This window comes from Ovis aries, chromosome 1 (genome assembly GCF_016772045.2).
Source record: "Ovis aries strain OAR_USU_Benz2616 breed Rambouillet chromosome 1, ARS-UI_Ramb_v3.0, whole genome shotgun sequence".
NCBI classification, from domain to species: domain Eukaryota; kingdom Metazoa; phylum Chordata; class Mammalia; order Artiodactyla; family Bovidae; genus Ovis; species Ovis aries.
This window is the reverse complement of record NC_056054.1, coordinates 66,080,786-66,099,444: the sequence shown is the minus strand read 5'-3', so window position 1 is coordinate 66,099,444 and position 18,659 is coordinate 66,080,786. Positions and strand designations below refer to the sequence as shown.

General features: G+C 37.3%; 1 protein-coding gene across 1 annotated transcript in view; it reads left to right on the top strand.

Moving 5' to 3' along the window:
- Positions 1 to 5,568, top strand: part of GTF2B (general transcription factor IIB) — a 32,985-nt gene extending 27,417 nt beyond the window's left edge. The window contains exons 6-7 of the mRNA XM_004002169.5: positions 794 to 1,075; positions 3,541 to 5,568. Of these exons, the coding sequence (XP_004002218.1) occupies positions 794 to 1,075; positions 3,541 to 3,674 (416 nt within the window). The 3' untranslated portion in view covers positions 3,675 to 5,568. The remainder of the gene's footprint in view (positions 1 to 793; positions 1,076 to 3,540) is intronic.
- The last annotated feature ends 13,091 nt before the right edge of the window (positions 5,569 to 18,659 follow it).

The window sequence follows — 18,659 nt, the reverse complement described above, 5'->3', positions numbered from 1 at the left end:
AAAGTTTCTGCTCCCGGCACAGGTCTCTACAGGTGAGAGAGTTAAGCCTTAGAATCACGAAATTTTTTCTCTTGAGTTAGACAGTTTTCATTTTTAGCTAGGTTGAAGGCTTTGATAGAACTAATATTTTTCATGTAGTTTTCAGTTTATGCATGAAAACATTACAGCTTATTCAATGTTGCTGTGATACTTGGACATTTTAGCTTGACTATAATTACCCTTCATTCATCCAGGAATATTTTATATGTTGTTTTCTTGTGTCACACTGAAGAGGCAGTGGTTCTTGCAGCTAAAACTAAGACTTCTGTTAAATTTATTCTTAGTGTTAGTTGAAATTTTAGAACAGGGTCAAATAGTTGATCACATTTTGCTGTTGTCTGTAATTGCAGGGATTGCGTGTATGTATGACATTGTGTAACTTGAGAGGCATTCTTTAGTTTGAATATTTTCTTTCATTTTCCTGATATACCCCTTATAACAGATTAATACATATCAAAGAAATTTTTGATTGATTGAAGAAACTTGCGTGAATTGAAACTTCAGAGAAGTTAATATTTTGAAATAGTAAGACCTACATTTAGCTTTTTCTTTTTTAAAGGTGTTGTAAACATTTAAATTAATTGAGAAATTTTAAATTAGTTTTGTGAGAAGTATCACTGAGAGAATTAGATTGATCTTCAAGGCAGGATAGAATTTTGCAGTATATTACTTTTGTAATAAAAAATGATAGATTTATAAGGTGAACTACATGGCCTAGGTGGATTTATTTATTTAAACTTTTTTTGTCTTTTAGAAATATGCGCTGTATCACGAATTTCTAAGAAAGAAATTGGTCGATGTTTTAAACTTATTCTGAAAGCTTTAGAAACCAGTGTGGATTTGATTACAACTGGGGACTTCATGTCCAGGTTTTGTTCCAACCTTTGTCTTCCTAAGCAAGTACAGATGGCAGCGACTCATATAGCCCGTAAAGCTGTGGAACTGGATTTGGTTCCTGGAAGGAGCCCGATATCTGTGGCAGCAGCTGCTATTTACATGGCCTCACAGGCATCAGCTGAGAAAAGGACCCAAAAAGGTAGGATTCTTTATCAGGAAGAGTATTGGTAAAATTGTGAAGGCTGTAGTATGTGATTGTATGTCCATTTTAAGTTATGAAGCAGGTACAGCCATACCTCATTCTGTTGTACCTCACAGACACTGCATTTTTTTTTTAACTGATGGAAGATTTATGGCAATTCTGTTTGTTAGATGATGGTTAACATTTTTGTTTTTTAGTAATAAAAGTTTTTTTTTAATTAGGGTATGTGCGTTCTTTTTTTAGACAAAATTATTTTGCACGCTTAAACTACAGTGTAAACATAATTTTTTATTATGTACTAGGAAACCAAAAAATTCATCTGTTTGGCTTTATTGCAATATTGGCTTTATTTTAGGGGTCTGGAACTGAACCTGCAGTTCTCTGAGGTGTGACAGTAAATATCCAGAGCCTGTGTTTAAGAGGTAGTTCCTTAGCATCAAAACTTAAGAAAATACAATATTTTGCTTTTAAGTGGCTCATAAATAAAAATATTTTGCGGGCATAACCCCGTGTACTTAACTTTTTTGTTCATTTGAATTAAGTAATTTTAGTTCATGCATTTTTTTTTTTTCATTTTTAGAAGTTGTTTTTATTTGTATCCCCTAAATATTTCTGGCTATTTGGAATAGTCTTGTTTTTCCCCACCTCAAAACTTACCTTTTAAGTCTTGATAGGAGGCAGCCATGCTTTGTTTCTCTGGAGCTGGCATGAACCCTACAGATAGGCACACTATAAATGTGTGCTGAGCATCAAGTTTTACCTTTCTGTGAAATCTATTCCCTTTCTTCTTTTGTATGCTGTTCACAGTTTCTTCATGAAAATACTGTTCAGCCTTCAGCTATTTTTAAATTTACTGTTGTAGAACTTTCAGACAAATATTAAGTGAATTTCTTTATAAGCATGTATTTGTTAATTCTGTGATCCTCAAAAAGATTTATAAAGAAAGAGAAGCTGTGTGCTGTGCTCTGCCCAGTCACTCAGTTGTGTCTGACTCTTTGCGACCCTTTGGACTGTAGCCCAGCAGGCTCCTCTGTCCATGGGATTTTTCAAGGGAGAAAATAGTGGAGTGGGTTGCCATTTTCTCCTCCAGCACAACACACAGCATTCACTAATTAATTACTTCTGTGATCCGCAAAAAGTTTTATAAAGAGAAAGGAGCAGTCAGAAATTTAAAAGTGAGGAAGTGAAATTACTTGCTGCATAACTGAATGCCCTATTCAGAATAGCCTTTACCTCAGCTTAGGCTGTATGCTCCTATGTTGATAAAAGTAGTAAATTATATGAAGATGATTAGACAGAAGCAGCCAGCCATTAGGTATTTAAATGTGCCATTATCCATTCCCTTTGGGCTCCACTTGAACTTTTCAAGAAAATTTTGAGTCTTCTTGGAAAATTGAGAAGCTGTGGCTGGGCAGATTGTCCTTACCTTCATTCCTATTAATAGTTGTAAAGTTTATTCTAATCATCTTGACACTTTCTGTTTGTGTTTCACGTGACGGGTTTTCTTGAAATATAAGGTCCTTTCTTTCCCTGCCCAGCAGCTAGTTGATATACATACAGTTTATATTCATTGGTATTTATGTCCAGAAAAATAGAATGTAACATAAGGTAAGGAAATTTAAAATTATTTACTGATGGCTGCATCCACACTTTGAAGCCATAAAATTTCACTGATATCGAACTGGATAAAACTCTGAAAAGATAAAATGAGGTTGTATTAAAGGGTGTGTTTAAAAAATCTATTTTGATTAAGTATAACTAACCAAATAATTGTCATGTGGCAGTCCTTTGGGACTTCATTTAGAAAAAGAAAAAAGTCATACTTGAGTTTAAATGGTAAATGCAGATCCTTGGATTCTTGAGTATAGAAATAACTCAAATGAGCTCAGTATATATGCTCCAGTATGTGTTTATAATAGTGAAAACCATCTATATCATGCTGTAATATATAGCTATTTGATCTCAGATGTGTTAAATAGAAAAAAGAGTTTTGAGAAAAATATTTATAGTGTGATCCCACTTGGTTTTAACCTTATAAGAACCTCTTAATAGAGGTTTGCTAGGGGAGATGTAGGGGAACTTTAAAACACAGAAATAATAAAGTGAATTTCTTTACAAGAATGTATTCGTGGATTACTTCTGTGATCCTCAAAAAAATTTATTGTGAAGAAGTCCATTCTAAATACAGTAAGCAGTATAATAGTTATCACACATTCTGCTATGCCCCGAACTGTTCAGATGTTTTACATATAGTAAACTTTTTAATGTTAATTCAACAATCCTTCAAGATAATAGATATTGAGACCATTATTGTTACTATAGCGCTACTTTCTAACTGTTAAAAATAGTTTTGTTTTCATTTTCACTTAGACATTTTATACCACCAGGTCCCAAAATTAGAATGCAGGTAGAAGGGAGTTAGGACGGAAGTTATACTTAATACTTTGATTTTTGTCTTGTAGAGATTGGAGATATTGCTGGTGTTGCTGATGTTACAATCAGGCAGTCGTACAGACTAATCTATCCTCGGGCCCCAGATCTGTTTCCTACAGACTTCAAATTTGACACCCCTGTGGACAAACTACCACAGCTGTAAGTTGAGGAAGCTAATGTGAAATTCCTGTGAACACTGAACTTTGCCTGTTGTACATAGCCTATATCCCAAGTGCTGGATTGAGCCTTTAATAAGGAAAAATGAAAGACATGGTACGCATTCCAGGGCTAAATATAAATTGCTTGGCATTCTATATGTATATACTAGTGAAACATATTTAATGATTTAAATTTCATATTAAATTTGCTTTCTTTTGTAGCAATCTAGGAAACTGTATTTTGGAAAATATTTGAAATTCTTGAATAAAACATTTTTCAAAACTAAAGTTTTTGTTATATTACATGTAATTTTTAAATTTATATATATAATTACATATAATGCATATTGCAGCTAATAAAGCTGATAGAGGTCCTTGTTTTCCATTACTGTTTTCATATATATTTACTTTTCTTATTTTAATAAAGTTCTGGAAATATACAGGCTTTTGAGGAACCACTATTGAACATATTTAGTTTGCAGTTTGAAAGAGGGTATGTGTGTGATTTTTTAATAGTTGTGTATTAATAAGCAAGAAGTGATTAAACAGGGCCTTGAAAGGCACTGGCTTTAGAAATGTAAGAATGTGTAAGTATGTGTTTTTTCTCAGTGAGCTAATTGAGCGGAATATGATGCTAGTAAATAATTAGTAGTAGAGACAGATTTGTTTTCAGATGTTTACATTTTAGTTTATAGAATCTGCATATCGATACTTCTTTGTTATTTTTACATTTTGGATACTCATCAAGCACCCTCCCCCTCGGTGGTTGTGATGTGAAGATGTTTTGCATATCACTCTTTGATGAACACTAAGGTTTCTTGTCACGACTGAGCAACTGAACTGACTGCTAGGCAGTGTAAGTGAAGACCAACAACATTTTGCCCTTTTGCTAGTTAGGTAGTTGGTACTGGGGCCTTGAATCCATGCTAAACATCTCTGTAAACTGTACTGCTTCAAAATAGGTCTCATGGTTCTTAACACATTTGTAAAGAGGTTAACACTAGTTTGGGCTTCCCTGGTGGCTCAGTGAAGAATCTGCCTGCAGTGCAGCAGACCAGGGTTCAATCCCTGGGTAGGGAAGATCCCCTGGAGAAGGCAATGGCTATCCACTCATGGGCAGAGGAACCTGGTGGGCTCCAGTCCATGGGGTCACAAAGAGTCAGACACGACTGAGTGACTAACACTTCACTTCTCAGTACTAACTAGATTTAAAAGGCAGTCTCCTGTTGTGGCCTTGGTGGGCAAATTCCAGCCCTGGTCCAGGAAGAACTTTCCCTATTAGATCAGACCTCCTCTGTCATTTCTGTGGACCGTGGTAGGGGAAAGGTGTCAGATGACGAAGACAAGTGATATTTCTCCCTTGCACAAAATGTAGGACATTGACATAGCACTGCTTACAGCTGTGGGAAAATACTAGACAAGTCAACACAAGAACACTATAACCCAAATGAAGGATTGCAAGGATAGTGATGAAATGTAGACTCCAGGCATGTAGAGCCTGTCTCACCCAGAGTGGGACCTAGGAAGGAAAGAAGTCCTAGGTTACTCCCCCTTTCTGAGCATCACATTTGGTCCCCAGCACCACACATCTCCATCTTTCCAAGTGTAGATTGAGAGCAGTAGCCTCCCTCCTCTAATGCTCCACAATTTCTGGTGACTGACCACAAAACTACTGTTCAGTAATGACGTGCTGCAACCAGATAAGTATATCTTTTTAACAGTTATTTTTGCAATTATCAAAGGTTAGTGCATGTGCATTACAGAAATTTGGAAAATGCATAATGAAAACACCCATGAGCCACCTGGAAATAGTCACCGGCATTTTGGTATTTAATTTCTTTCTAGCCGTTTGTTTTATTTATTTATTTTTTTAATAAAGCTGCAGTTTGGGTATAGTAATATGACTTGTTTAGTCTTTTTATTTTCTTGGATAAAAAAAGTATTCAGTCACTCAGTCATGTCCAACTTTGCAACCCCATGGACTGCAGCACGCCAGGCCTCCCTGTCCATCACCAACTCCTGGAGTTTACCCAAACTCCTGTCCATCGTCGGTGATGCCATCCAGCCATCTCATCCTCTGTCGTCCCCTTCTCCTCCTGCCCCCAATCCCTCCCAGCATCAGAGTCTTTTCCAATGAGTCAACTCTTCACATGAGGTGGCCAAAGTATTGGAGTTTAAGCCTCAGCATCAGTCCTTCCAATGAACACCTAGGACTGGTCTCCTTTAGGATGGGCTAGGTGGATCTTCTGGCAGTCCAAGGGACTCTCAGGAGTCTTCTCCAACACCACAGTTCAAAAGCATCAATTCTTCGGCTCTCAGCTTGCTTTATAGTCCACCTCTCACATCCATACATGACCACTGGAAATACCATAGCTTTGACTAGACGGACCTTTGTTGGCACAGCAATGTCTCTGCTTTTGAATATGCTATCTAGGTTGGTCATAACTTCCCTTCCAAGGAGTAAGCACCTTTTAATTTCATGGCTACAATCACCATCTGTAGTGATTTTGGAGCCCCCAAAAATAAAGTCATCCACTGTTTCCCCATCTATTTGCCATGAAGTAACTGCAGCCATGAAATTAAAAGATGCTTCCTCCTTGGAAGAAAAGTTATGACCAACCTAGATAGCATATTCAAAAGCAGAGACATTACTTTGCCAACTAAGGTCCGTCTGGTCAAATCTATGGTTTTTCCAGTAGTCATGTATGGATGTGAGAGTTGGACTGTGAAGAAGGCTGAGTGCCGAAGAACTGATGCTTGTGAACTGTGGTGTTGGAGAAGACTCTTGAGAGTCCCTTGGACTGCAAGGAGATCCAACCAGTCCATTCTGAAGGAGATCAAGCCTGGGATTTCTTTGGAAGGAATGATGCCAAAGCTGAAACTCCAATACTTTGGCCACCTCATGCAAAGAGTTGACTCATTGGCTGGATGGCATCACTGACTCGATGGACATGAGTCTGAGTGAACTCCGGGAGTTGGTCGCAAAAGAGTCGGACATGACTGAGCAACTGAACTAAACTGATGGGACCGGATGCCATTGCTGCTGCTGCTGCTAAGTCACTTCAGTCGTGTCCGATTCTGTGTGACCCCATAGATGGCAGCCCACCAGGCTCCCCCATCCCTGGGGTTCTCCAGGCAAAAACATTGGGAGTGGGTTGCCCTTTCCTTCTCCAGTGTGTGAAAGTGAAGTCGCTCAGTTGTGTCCAACTGATCGCGACCCCATGGACTGCAGCCCACCGGACTCCTCCACTCATGGGATTTTCCAGGCAAGAGTACTGGAGTGGGTTGCCATTGCCTTCTCCCCGGATGCCATTAGATAACTAGAAAAAATGTACGTAAGCAAAAAGAAAAAGGATCTAGCTCCTGCTACTCAGCTATGTCAATAACTTGGTCTTTTTAAAAAATATATTTTAAAAACATGGATCAATGAAACTGATTTTAAAGAGTAACCTGTAGGCAGGAGTTGTATTTGCATTTTTAGAGAACAGCACTTAGGAGCCCTAACCTCGAGGTGGCAAAAGCTCCCCACCTCATTGAGAGCTGTAGAAGCTGAAGCCACTGTTTGTTCGGGGGCCTACATTTCAGCAACTTAGGAATATTAGTGAGCTGTGCAAGCCATTTCTGTGAACAATGAAAGTAAAGTGCATGCCAGTGTCTTGGAACAGTTGAAAACTTGTTTACTGTGGTCCCTTCCCTTTGGGTATTTAAAGGTTTAACTGAAAGCCCCAATAATTGGCAGTCTGTGCTATTAATCTCATTCAAGGACTTGATTATGAATTTCATGGAATCTGAGTTTACTCCCATCTAATCTCTCTATTTTGTAATTGAGAGAAGCACAGAGAAAACAAAAGCTGTGTTTAAGTTTGCTTAGAGGACTAACTCGGGTCTAGTGGTCTCTCAATCCAGTGCTCTTTTATATTAAACCATAAAGTTGAAGTTTATTTCGTAGGATGCTGCTTCAGGACTGATTTTAGTTGTAGCTTTCAAATAGACTTCGGTTTATAAATGAACAGAATTATTCAATGTAGTATTTTTATCTGGCTCTGGGGAAAGTTGAGTTTTGAAGTCAGGTTTGAATTATTTTTAAATCAGCCCAGGTGACAAAGAGTTAATAGCTAGAAACTGTTCTTTTATATGACTAATTGAAATGCTGCTTAAACTAAATGCCTCTTGATAGTAAGCCTTTGTGTTCAGAGCAACAAATGTACTTTACCCAGGGTTGTCTTTGGTTTCTGAGCTAATTTTGTATCACAGGTGCAAGATTTACTTTAATTATCAAGATGAACAGCTGGGAGGGGTCAGCTTGTTACCCATCTGGTCCTAATCCAGCCAAGAGGCCTCTGTGCCCCATGCCAATATTTCCAATTGTCAGTGGCCCTGACTTTTCCTGTTGCTGGAGTTTTAATCTCATCTGCCAATTGTGGAGCTACTGAGAGATTCCCTGGCCCCCTAAACACCTCGCTCTCCTCCTCTCAGATATGACATATACATACTTCATTCATCAGGATCTCAAGATCTTAAGGTGTCACTGTGAATCTGCCATTCAGCTGATCTCCAGGCTATCGGGGCACCAACGTCTCTCAAAAACACAAACTTCGTAATCCTTACTGGCATTTCTCTGGCTGAGGGGACATTTAGCTGCCATTCTGGGAGGCTCAAGCTCATACTTGGGGAAAGAGGAGAAGGGAAAAAGTGACCATAAAACTTTTCTTCTGCAGAGTACCATAACCTCATAGTCTTTCTGACCTGCAACAACCTATGGTTGGTACAGCCATTATTTGGTTTGGGGTGTTTTTTTAGGTCATCATTCCTCTTTTTTTAAAAAAACTGAAGATTTACAATGTGTAAATCTGCTGTATAGCCACAGCAATTCAGTTATACACATATATACATTTTAAAAATACTCTACCATTATGGTTTACTTAGGATACTGAAGTGGGATACAAGATTAACATGTAGAAATCAGTTTCTTTAATGATGAAATATCAGAAGAGGACTCAGAACTTTCAACATCCTGCTGCATTGCTGTGGCCCAACAAATATCTGGTATTTGAACAGCTCCTCTCACTCCTAATTTGTCAATGTGAGCAGAAGTTTGTTCTTCAGTACAAAATAGGGACTTGGATTTGGGCTCTTACACCACAGTTTAGCTCTATGACTTTTAAGTCTGCCATCATATTGGAGATGGTGGATGTTGAATGACAACTCTAAAAGGCATTTCATTAAGGGTCTTCCAGTAGCATGGACATCAAGAGGCTTTGATGGAAGACAGGCCTCTACTGTGTGATGACCTGGGCCCCCAGCCTATTTCTGCTCTGATTTGTTATGTGTTGGAGATTTTGAAAGGAAGGTTAAAAATGAATGACCTACTATAACTCCTTCATTTTACAGTAAGAACATCATTAGGGTGAAATGTTCACATCACTAGTGAGGTGAAACCACTTCTGTGCAGCAAAGGAAACAACAAAATGAAAATGAAGCCTACAGAATGGGAGAAAATATTTGTAAATTACATCTCTGATGAGTTAATATCCAAAATAATATAGAGACTCATACAACTCAATACCAAAACAAAAGCAACCTCTCCCCCAAACAATTCAATTAAAAAATAGGCAAAGGATCTGAATAGACATTTTTCCAAAGACGACATACAGATGCCAAACAGGTACATGAAAAGGAGCTCGAAAAAGGTGCTCAACATCACTATAATCATCGTGGAAACATGAATCCAAACCATGGTAAGGTATAACCTCACAACTATTAGACTGGCTGTTACCAAAAAGACGATAAGTAAGTGTTAAACAAGGCTGTGAAGAAAAGGGAATCCTCATGCATTATCAGTGGGAATGTAAATTGGCACAGCCACTGTGGAAAACAGTATAGAGATTCCTTAAAAAGTAAAACATTAGAACTATTATATGATCTAGCAATTCCACTTCTGGGGATTTATCTGAAGGAAATGAAACCACTAACTCAAGATTTATGCACCTCCCTGTTCATTTCAACATTATTTACAATAGCCAAGCTCTGGAAATGACAGTGTCCACTGATGGTTGAACGGATAAACAAGATGTATATAGATACAAAGGAATATTCTTCAGCAATTTGTGACAACATGGATGGACCCTGAGGACATTATGCTAAGTGAAATAAGTCAGACAAACACTGTTCAATCTCACACATGGTATCTAAAAACAAAAACCAAAATGACTTCACAGAGAACAAATTGGTGCTTGGTTGGGGAGAGTGGGAGAAATGGCTGAAGGTGATCACAGGGTATAAACTCTTATAAAATTAGTTCACTTTGTTGTATAGCAAAAACTAACAACATTGTAAAGCAATTATATGCCATTAAAAAATAAGTCATGAGGATGTAAAATACAGGTGGTGATTATAGCTTATATGAAAGTTGCTAAGAAAATAGATCTTAAAAGTCCTCATCACAAGAAAAATAATTTTGTAGCCATGTATTGTGACAGGTGTTAACTAGAATTATTGTGGTGATAACTTTACAACACAATCTCTTGAATGAACGTTTTGGCCAACCCAATACAAATACCAAGTCATTACGTCATATACCTGAAACTATTAATGAAGTATAATGACCTTTTTCAATTATACCTCAATAAGAAAAACAATTTAATAAAGAGGGTTGATTTGTTTTCTGAGATAGGAAACCACACTGGAGTATATACTTATGACTAAAATGATTCATTTATAGATCAAATGGTTAAGCACTAAAGAGAAAGTTTCAACTCTTACTATGAAAATGGCCCTGGAAATGATTCAGAGGAAATAATGAGTGGGTTTGGTAAAAGCCTACTTTGTATTGTCTGAAGAAGCAACCTGAAATAAAGGTGAATTCTTTGGGTTATTTTCTTACAATTGCCTTTAGGTTAAACCTAAAGAAACAATTGAGAATGCTGGAAAAAAAGCGGGGGGAGGGGAACAGAGCACTTTTAGAATGATTTAAGTAAAGTTCAATCTGTAGAATATAGTGTAATTATTATGCAATAAGAATTCCATGGACTATATAGTCCATGGAGTTGCAAACAGATATGACTGAGTGACTTTCACTTTTCACTTCACTAACTTCTTTGTAGCATACTTCCCTGAATAGCAGAGGCTAGAAAGCAAAACTACCCACCAGAAACAAACCAAAAATCCCAAACTTCCTTGAAGTTTTTATTTTAGATATAAATTGAGTTCTTAGATATAAATTAAGATCTCAAATTTGAGATCATGACATCCTCATTTCAGTCGGGATGGCTTGACACAATGCCAGCAGGACCAACAGGCCTAGGCTGGTGGCCTTGGGGACCATGAGTGGCAGTCACACCCAGCACATACTACAAGCAAGGGCTTCACACACTGCTCTGGGTGGCTCCGAGACAGTTACAGATGTAATCAACTAGGTTTGTGTGGTCTTTTCAGGCAATAGCGCTTTTTAAAAATTTATTTTTATTTGATGCATAGTTAATTTATAATATTGCATTAGTTTCTGCTGCACAGCAAATTCAGTTACATATATATACATTTATGTATACATATTCTTGTATGATATATATACATATTATATATATTCTTTTCCATTATGGTTTACCTCACAATATTGAATATAGTTTTCTGCTATAGGGCCTTATTGTTTTGCAGGCAACAGTTTTAAAGCAAAAGACACTTTCTTTTCCCATGAAGAGTTGGTCTTTTTAGTATTAAACTCTTGGAGCAGTGTATACAAAGATGAACAAAGATAGGATGGATGTTAATCCTTTCTGTATTCTACAAAGAAAGAATAAGCAAGCAAGCAAGAAGCCTCCAGTGGTTAACAATTTACCCTTAATTTCAGTTTTGCAACTGTCCCATTTTTTTTCCCAACAAAAACCACTTGTTAACTAACTAGACATTCTGAGTATGTGTTACGTTTAAAAAGTGGTGTGGTAGTTCATTTATGGGAATTTTATCCCTTTGAATTGCTTTATACCCATCCAGTCATTCACTTATTCAATCATATAGTGAGCTTAAGAGCATGAATCTTGCTAAAAGACTGGGTTGGAGTCCTGACTCTTCCACTTACTGTGTGACTTTGCACAAGTTACTTAGCTTTCTTAAGTCTCAAGTTTCTTACTTAGAAACTGCAAATACTTAGCGTTTTTCACAGGGTTGTGAAGATTTCATGGGGTAACACAAAAGGCCTGATTTTTAAAAAATGAATGTTAATAAAAGGCTATTATTCTTTATTGAATGCTACCTGCATCAGCAACAGCTGTGCACGTGGCATCTAAGCTGAACAAAACACAACTTATCGAGAAGAGAGATGTACACAAATAAATGCAATACAGCATGGAGAGTATTTTGCAGATTATGGTGGGGACCCAAGTGAGAACTTGATTAATTCTATATTCAGAGTGAGTGGTCAGAGATTGTTTTTCCCTTAGCAGAATCTGGAAAATGATTAACACTGACTTCACTGGGTTTAGGCTCATGTCTGGGAAGACTGAAAATGATCACCATGAATCAAACCAGGTGGCTGCCTACTGCCTGGATCCTGTGGGGATGACAGCAGTTTGGCTGGCTTGCACCCTCCCATCAACATGTAAACACATTGCAGTCTCTTCTGGGTCCTAAACTCTTTGCTCCTTGGCACTTTCTTGCTCTTCACAGCCAGACTTCTTGAAAGATCACCCTCGTTCCCAGTGTAAACCTCTCCAGCCCAGGCCTCTTCCTGAATTCTAGGCTTGGACATCTCGACATGGAAAAGACACAACACAGAATAAAGAAATACATATATATGCATCGTTTTTAATTTATATAGTTTTATTAACTATAAGTAATTTCCAGTTCAAACAGTTAATGCACACTTTAATTTAGACTGCTTTTTTCTTCATAGGCCTCGTTTCAAAGGTCTCCAATTTGGAGCATTGGCCTCAAATGACAACATTTAAAAGGCCATTTTGGCATTTATTTCTTACCTATTCTAACTAGACTATAACACAACTTGAAGGAATAGTGAAGCAGTAGTATCAGTGTGTAAAGAAAAAGCAGGTACCAAGGAGGCATCAGGGGTTCTTTAGAAATCAAATTGCAATTTATTTACTTTATCAGAAAAGCCTGGGGTTTGATGAGCCCAGGATGGTGGATTCGAAAAAGCTATGACTTTTTTTTTTTTTTTTTTTTTAAACAGTGTTTAGATGCTGGAAATCCCTGGAAGTCTACTAAGTGGTTTATAAGCAGTTTGGGGGCCAAAGATAAAATTACTGGGATTAAGGTCTTTTCACACAATTTAAAATTTGTAAAAGATAAAAGTAGTTACTATTTCCATAGAAACCTAACTTGTTAATAATTACATTCTTAAATATTGCATGCATACTACACAGACTGTGCCAGTCAGATAAGGCAGTAAGGTATTTTCATTTGCATATTGTTCAGTCTTGGTTAGTTCACATTTTCATAATTTTTTTATATCATTCACAAAGTAAACCAGCAACTCAAAAACAGCTCACTAAAATATAAAAAGCATGAAGCAGCAAATACTATAATTCAGCACAATGCTATCCTTGTCAAAAATACTGGATTCCACTGAGAATCTAAAATATGAATCTGTACACTAGGAGAAATAAACTTGTGAGTGTGATGACTTTGTATAAATAGCAAAAAAGAAAATAGAAATTAGGAACTTTAACAACAATTACCTAAAAACTGGATTTTTTCAGGACCATTGATGTGTTTGCCTATTTCCCATTGAGGCATTGAAGGTAGTGACATGAAGCTTTTAAGCTTTCATATCATTTTTTTTTTTTTTTTTTTTTGGCCATGTGGCATCTTAGTTCCCTGACCAAGGATCAAACCTGTGCCTTCTGCAGTGGAAGCAATGAGTCTTAACCACTGGATCTCCAGGGAAGTCCCTCCTGTTACTTTTCAAATATAGTGATCACTTTAGGTAAACTGAACAAGTTTTTCTAAAACAAGTGAAAAATAATGCTTTCTAGTATGAAACTGAATCACAAATACAGACTTAAAAATGAGGGTCTATAATGGCAGAAGAGACATAAAAATATGAAATGAAGAAAAGTTGATAAAGAATCCTGCAATGCTCCATTTAAATCAGCATAAACTCCTAACTTTGAAAAAGGTTTATTTCTATATCAACTGAAAGGATCTAGATATCATGACTTCACAACAGCAGATTTTAAGTTTCTATTCTTTCTCATAAAAAGGGCTAATTCCAGGTTTTGCAAGGAATGCATACAGTGGGACAGGAACATCTCAGCACAAGAAAGCAAGGAGGTCCTCAAACACCAATGGGTTCAAATCTGGGGACAATTGAAGCATCCAAGAAAAAAAATAGTAATAGCAGTGGGTTATAATACAATGATTTTTAAAAACCCCCACAATACTCAATTTTTTTTTAAGTGAGGTTAGGAGGATAAAGGGAAAGCTTAACAGGAATGGCAGTTATCGCATGTAGATGAAATACTAGCATTGGAAAATTATTCTGCAACTCCCAATGTAATAAGTTATTCAGGTAAGTACTGGGAGGAAGGTTGTTAGGAAAAAACTGTACTGCCTCAGATTGTCTGTTAGTTATAAAGGAAAAATGTATCTTCACAAAGAGAGATCTCATGCTCATCAACTTAAAACAAGTGATCAAACTTAGTGGGAAAATGTGATACTACATTTCTCCTGATGTAATGCAATAAGAAGTATGTAATACCACTGATGTAGTTAGTATTCCTGGGGGAAGGGAAAGGGGAGTTTTAATTTTATTCTGTCTTCATCTTACTTTCAGGGGGAGTTGACTATCAACTGGTCTAATTTAAAACCAACTTAAAAGGTAGCATAACAGAAAAAAAAAAAACAAACAACCACACTGGGCAAAGAAGGGGTCAAGGTTCTGGCTCTGCCACTTAGCAGCCGTGTGAGCTGAGGCAACTTACGTCACTTGGCCAACTTCACAGGGATAGGCTTGGGGATTGAATGTGATCATATATGGTAGAATACTGAAATTTTAAAATATTACTATTGTGCTCCTAAAAACAGGGAAAAGTGGTAATGCTAAGGTCACAAGCAGGCAGTGGTTTCAGGTCAGAGATCTGATTAGGATGCCAAGCAAGTGAATAAAGTAGAACTGAATAGAACGTGGGTGGGGTTAAAAGGCAAGATCTAAAAGGCCAGTGCAAATGGGAACACTTAAACTGCCCTGGAAAGCCCAGTGCCAAGATGGTGATCTTGATAGCCTAGATTTCCTTCTGTTTATGTGTGTTCATGGCTAGGAGATACACAGTGCTGATTATTTGAAGGGAGGAGGGGTGTTTTACAAATTACATAATTATATTTCCTTGGCAACATCAAGCACATATTTCATTTATACAAATACCTACTTGGCATGTACACCCATACAAGAGAGAAAGAAAGGTAAATTTTGCTACCAGTTTGTCTCTTATTTTACTCCATATCTTAATAAATCTTTTTCAGAGTGAACATAAGGGAGCCAGGTGAATTGTCTCTCAGCTGGTCTCAATTTTACATGCCTTTCACAGGTGTCTGTGCTAAGTAATCCTAATACTTAAAAACTTGAGACACAGATGTTTACACACACACACACACACACACACGTATTTTTGGGTGGGGTATACTACACAGTTCTAGATGCAAGCCCATCACTTAAATGTATACTCAACTTAATAATGGCAATGTGTTTTGATGCTGGAGGACATACTGACTGCTTTGACATAAAGACAGTATTTCTGGCTCCAATGTATAAGCAGATAAAGCTACAGCAAAGTCAGCAAGCAATCAAAATAGAGTGAGAAAAATGTTGAGCAAGAAATGAAAAGGCATCCAAATTGCAAAGGGAGTAAAATTGTCATTATTTGCAGATTACTTGATATTATATAAAGAAAACCCTAAAGACTGAAACAAAAAAAAAAACTAGAATTAATCAACAAATTCAGTAAAGTTACAGGATGTAAAATCAACATATAAAAATCAGTTGTGTTTCTATATACATCTGTATTATTCAAAGTTATCTATAGATTCAGTGCAGTCTCCATCACAATTTCAATGATATTTTCCACAGAAATAGAAAAAAAATAATCCTAAAAATTTGTTTGGAGCCACAAAAGGAAACGTGAATGACCAAAGTAATCTTGAGAAAGAACAAAACCAAAGGCATTCATTCACACTTGCTCATCTTAAACTATACTACATAGCTAATTAAAACAGCATGGTACTGGCATAAAAGTGGACATAGCACAGTAGAGTCCAGAAATATGCCCCCGCCACATTTATAGTCAAGTAGTGTTTGACAAGAGATCCAAGAACACTCAATGGGGAAAAGATAGCCCCTTCAATAAAGGGTGCCAGGAAAACTGGACAGCATGTGCAAAACAATGAAGCTGGATCTGTCAGACGCCATGCACAGAAATTAATCCAAGACGGATCAGAGATGTAAACCTCAGATCTAATACCATGAGACTCCATGAATACATAGGAAAAAAGTTTCTGGACACTGGTCTGAGCAATGATTTTTTAGATACAATACCAAAAGCACAAGCTACAAAAGCTAAATAAGTAAATGGGACTACATTAACTAAAAAGCTACTCCAAAGCAAGAGAAAATTAACAAAATGAAAAGGCAGCCTATGGAATGGGAGAAAGTGTTTGCAAACCATGTATCAGAGAAGGAGTTAGTATCCAAAATATACAAAGAATTCATACAAACCAATATATAAAAAAAAAAAAAGATGAACAATCTGATTGATAAGGCTCATGTACAAGTTCATCTAATGATTCTGAGATTCTAATACACTTTAAAGTTTGAGAATCACCAGACTAAGGAAATTTAGTATTGGCTCACTTCATGGTAGTGAGACAAGTTAGCATGGTTGTTTAGATGCAGAAACAGATTCAATACAGATTTGGATGGGTTTAACAGGGTTAAGAAACAAGAGAGGAGCAGGGGGCTGAGGATATACATTAAACAGTTATGATGGAGATGACAATGTAAGGTAGAAAAGGAGGAAAGTGAGGATTCAAGATGGTGAGTATATAATTTATTATTACTGAACTGATCAAATCACCATCCTAACTGAAGATCTACACTTCTACCTATCAGTATTATTGTTGTTCCGTTGCCAATTGATGTCTGACTCTTTGCGACCCCATGGACTGCAGCAGGCCAGGCGTCCCTGTCCTTCACAATCTCCCAGACTTTGCTCAAATATCGACAGAAGATAAGACGGTTGGATGGCATCACTGATTCGATGGACAAGAGTTTGAGCAAGCTCCGGGAGTTGGTGATGGACAGGGAAGCCTGGTGTGCTGCAGTCCATGGGGTCGCAGAGTCGGACACGACTGAGCGGCTGAAGAGTCAGTGATGCTACCCAACTCTCTCATTCTCTGCTGCTCTTTTCCTTTTGTCTTCAATCTTTCCCAGCATCCAGGTCTTTTCCAATGAGTCAGTTCTTCACATCATCATGTGTATTCCACCCCTATCATATTCTTTCATTTCATCAGATAATCCTATCTTTATTTTTGTTCAACAATTACTTGCTTAAAAAAGAAAAGCAACGTGTTTTTTTTTTTTTTAATCACATTTATGTTTGGTTTGGCTTAATTTTTAACTTTTAAAAACTTATATGCCACTGTACATAATCTTTATTAGGTTCTTTCACATATTCTGCTCTTTTGTACTGTTCACTATAGGGGCAGTTGATCATCATTGCTCTATACTTCACGGTTTAACTATAGTTTATTAAACCATTTTCTTCCATTGATAACTATTTGGGCTGTTTCCAGTTTTGCTTACACATAGTGCTGGGAACAGTGCTGTGTGTGTGTAGAACAGTTTCCTTAGGGTACAGTGCACTGAGCGCTTGGTCATGTCCAACTCTTCGCAATCCCACTGACTAGAGCCAACCAGGCTCCTCTGTCTATGGAATTTCTCCAGGAAAGAATACCAGAGAGGGTAGCCATTTCCTACTCCAGGGCATCTTCCCAACACAGGGATTGAACCTATGTCTCTTTTATCTCCTGCATTGACGGGCGGATTCTTTACCACTCGCTCCACTTGGGAAGGCTATAGTACTCAAGTGGAATTGCTGGGTACCAAAGTATGTAAATGTTCAACTTTACAAGATAATACCAAATTGTGTTCCCAGAGAGGCTATTTCGTTATACACCTCACCACAATTTACACAAGATTTCACTGTTCCACTCCATCTCTACCACTTGATATGAGCTGAACGTAAAATTTTTGCCACTTGAATGTGTGCAGTTGCTCAGTGGTACAGAATCTGCCTGCCAATGTAGGAACCACAGGAGATGTGGGTTCAACTCCTGAGTTGGGAAGATCTTCTGGAGGAGGAAATGGCAACTCCGGTATTCTCGCCTGCATAATCCCATGGACAGAGGAGTCTGGTGGGCTACAGTCCACAGGGTCACAAGAGTTGAAAATGACTGAGCAACTTAGCACAGCACACAATTTTATCAGTATGGTCTTGATTTTATAGTTTCCAAGAACAGTTGAGATTGCACACATATACTGTTCACATGAAATATCTGTTCATATCTTTTGAACTTTGTCATTGTCTTCCTTATTGAATTTCAGGAACTTTTAATGTATATTAGCTATCATTCTGTTACATGATGGAAATAATCTTCCAGTTTGTGACTTGCCTTTTTACTTTATGATGTCTTCTCATAAACAGTACTTTTGAATTTTACTATGGTTGAATTATGAATTTTCCTTACATTTTAGTGCTTTCTTCTCCTATGTATAGTAAAAAGACACTGATTCATGTCTTACTTTCAACATTTTTGTAATTCATTTGAAATTTTAGGATGGTGTAACACAGAAATTCGGTTTCTTTTAAACCCTTGCCATATGGATAAGCAATTTTCCTGGCTCTACCTATGGAACATTATTTTTCTCCACTGAATTGTCACATTGCTCTTTTTAAAGATGTTGACTGGTTGGCTTTGTCTCCGTT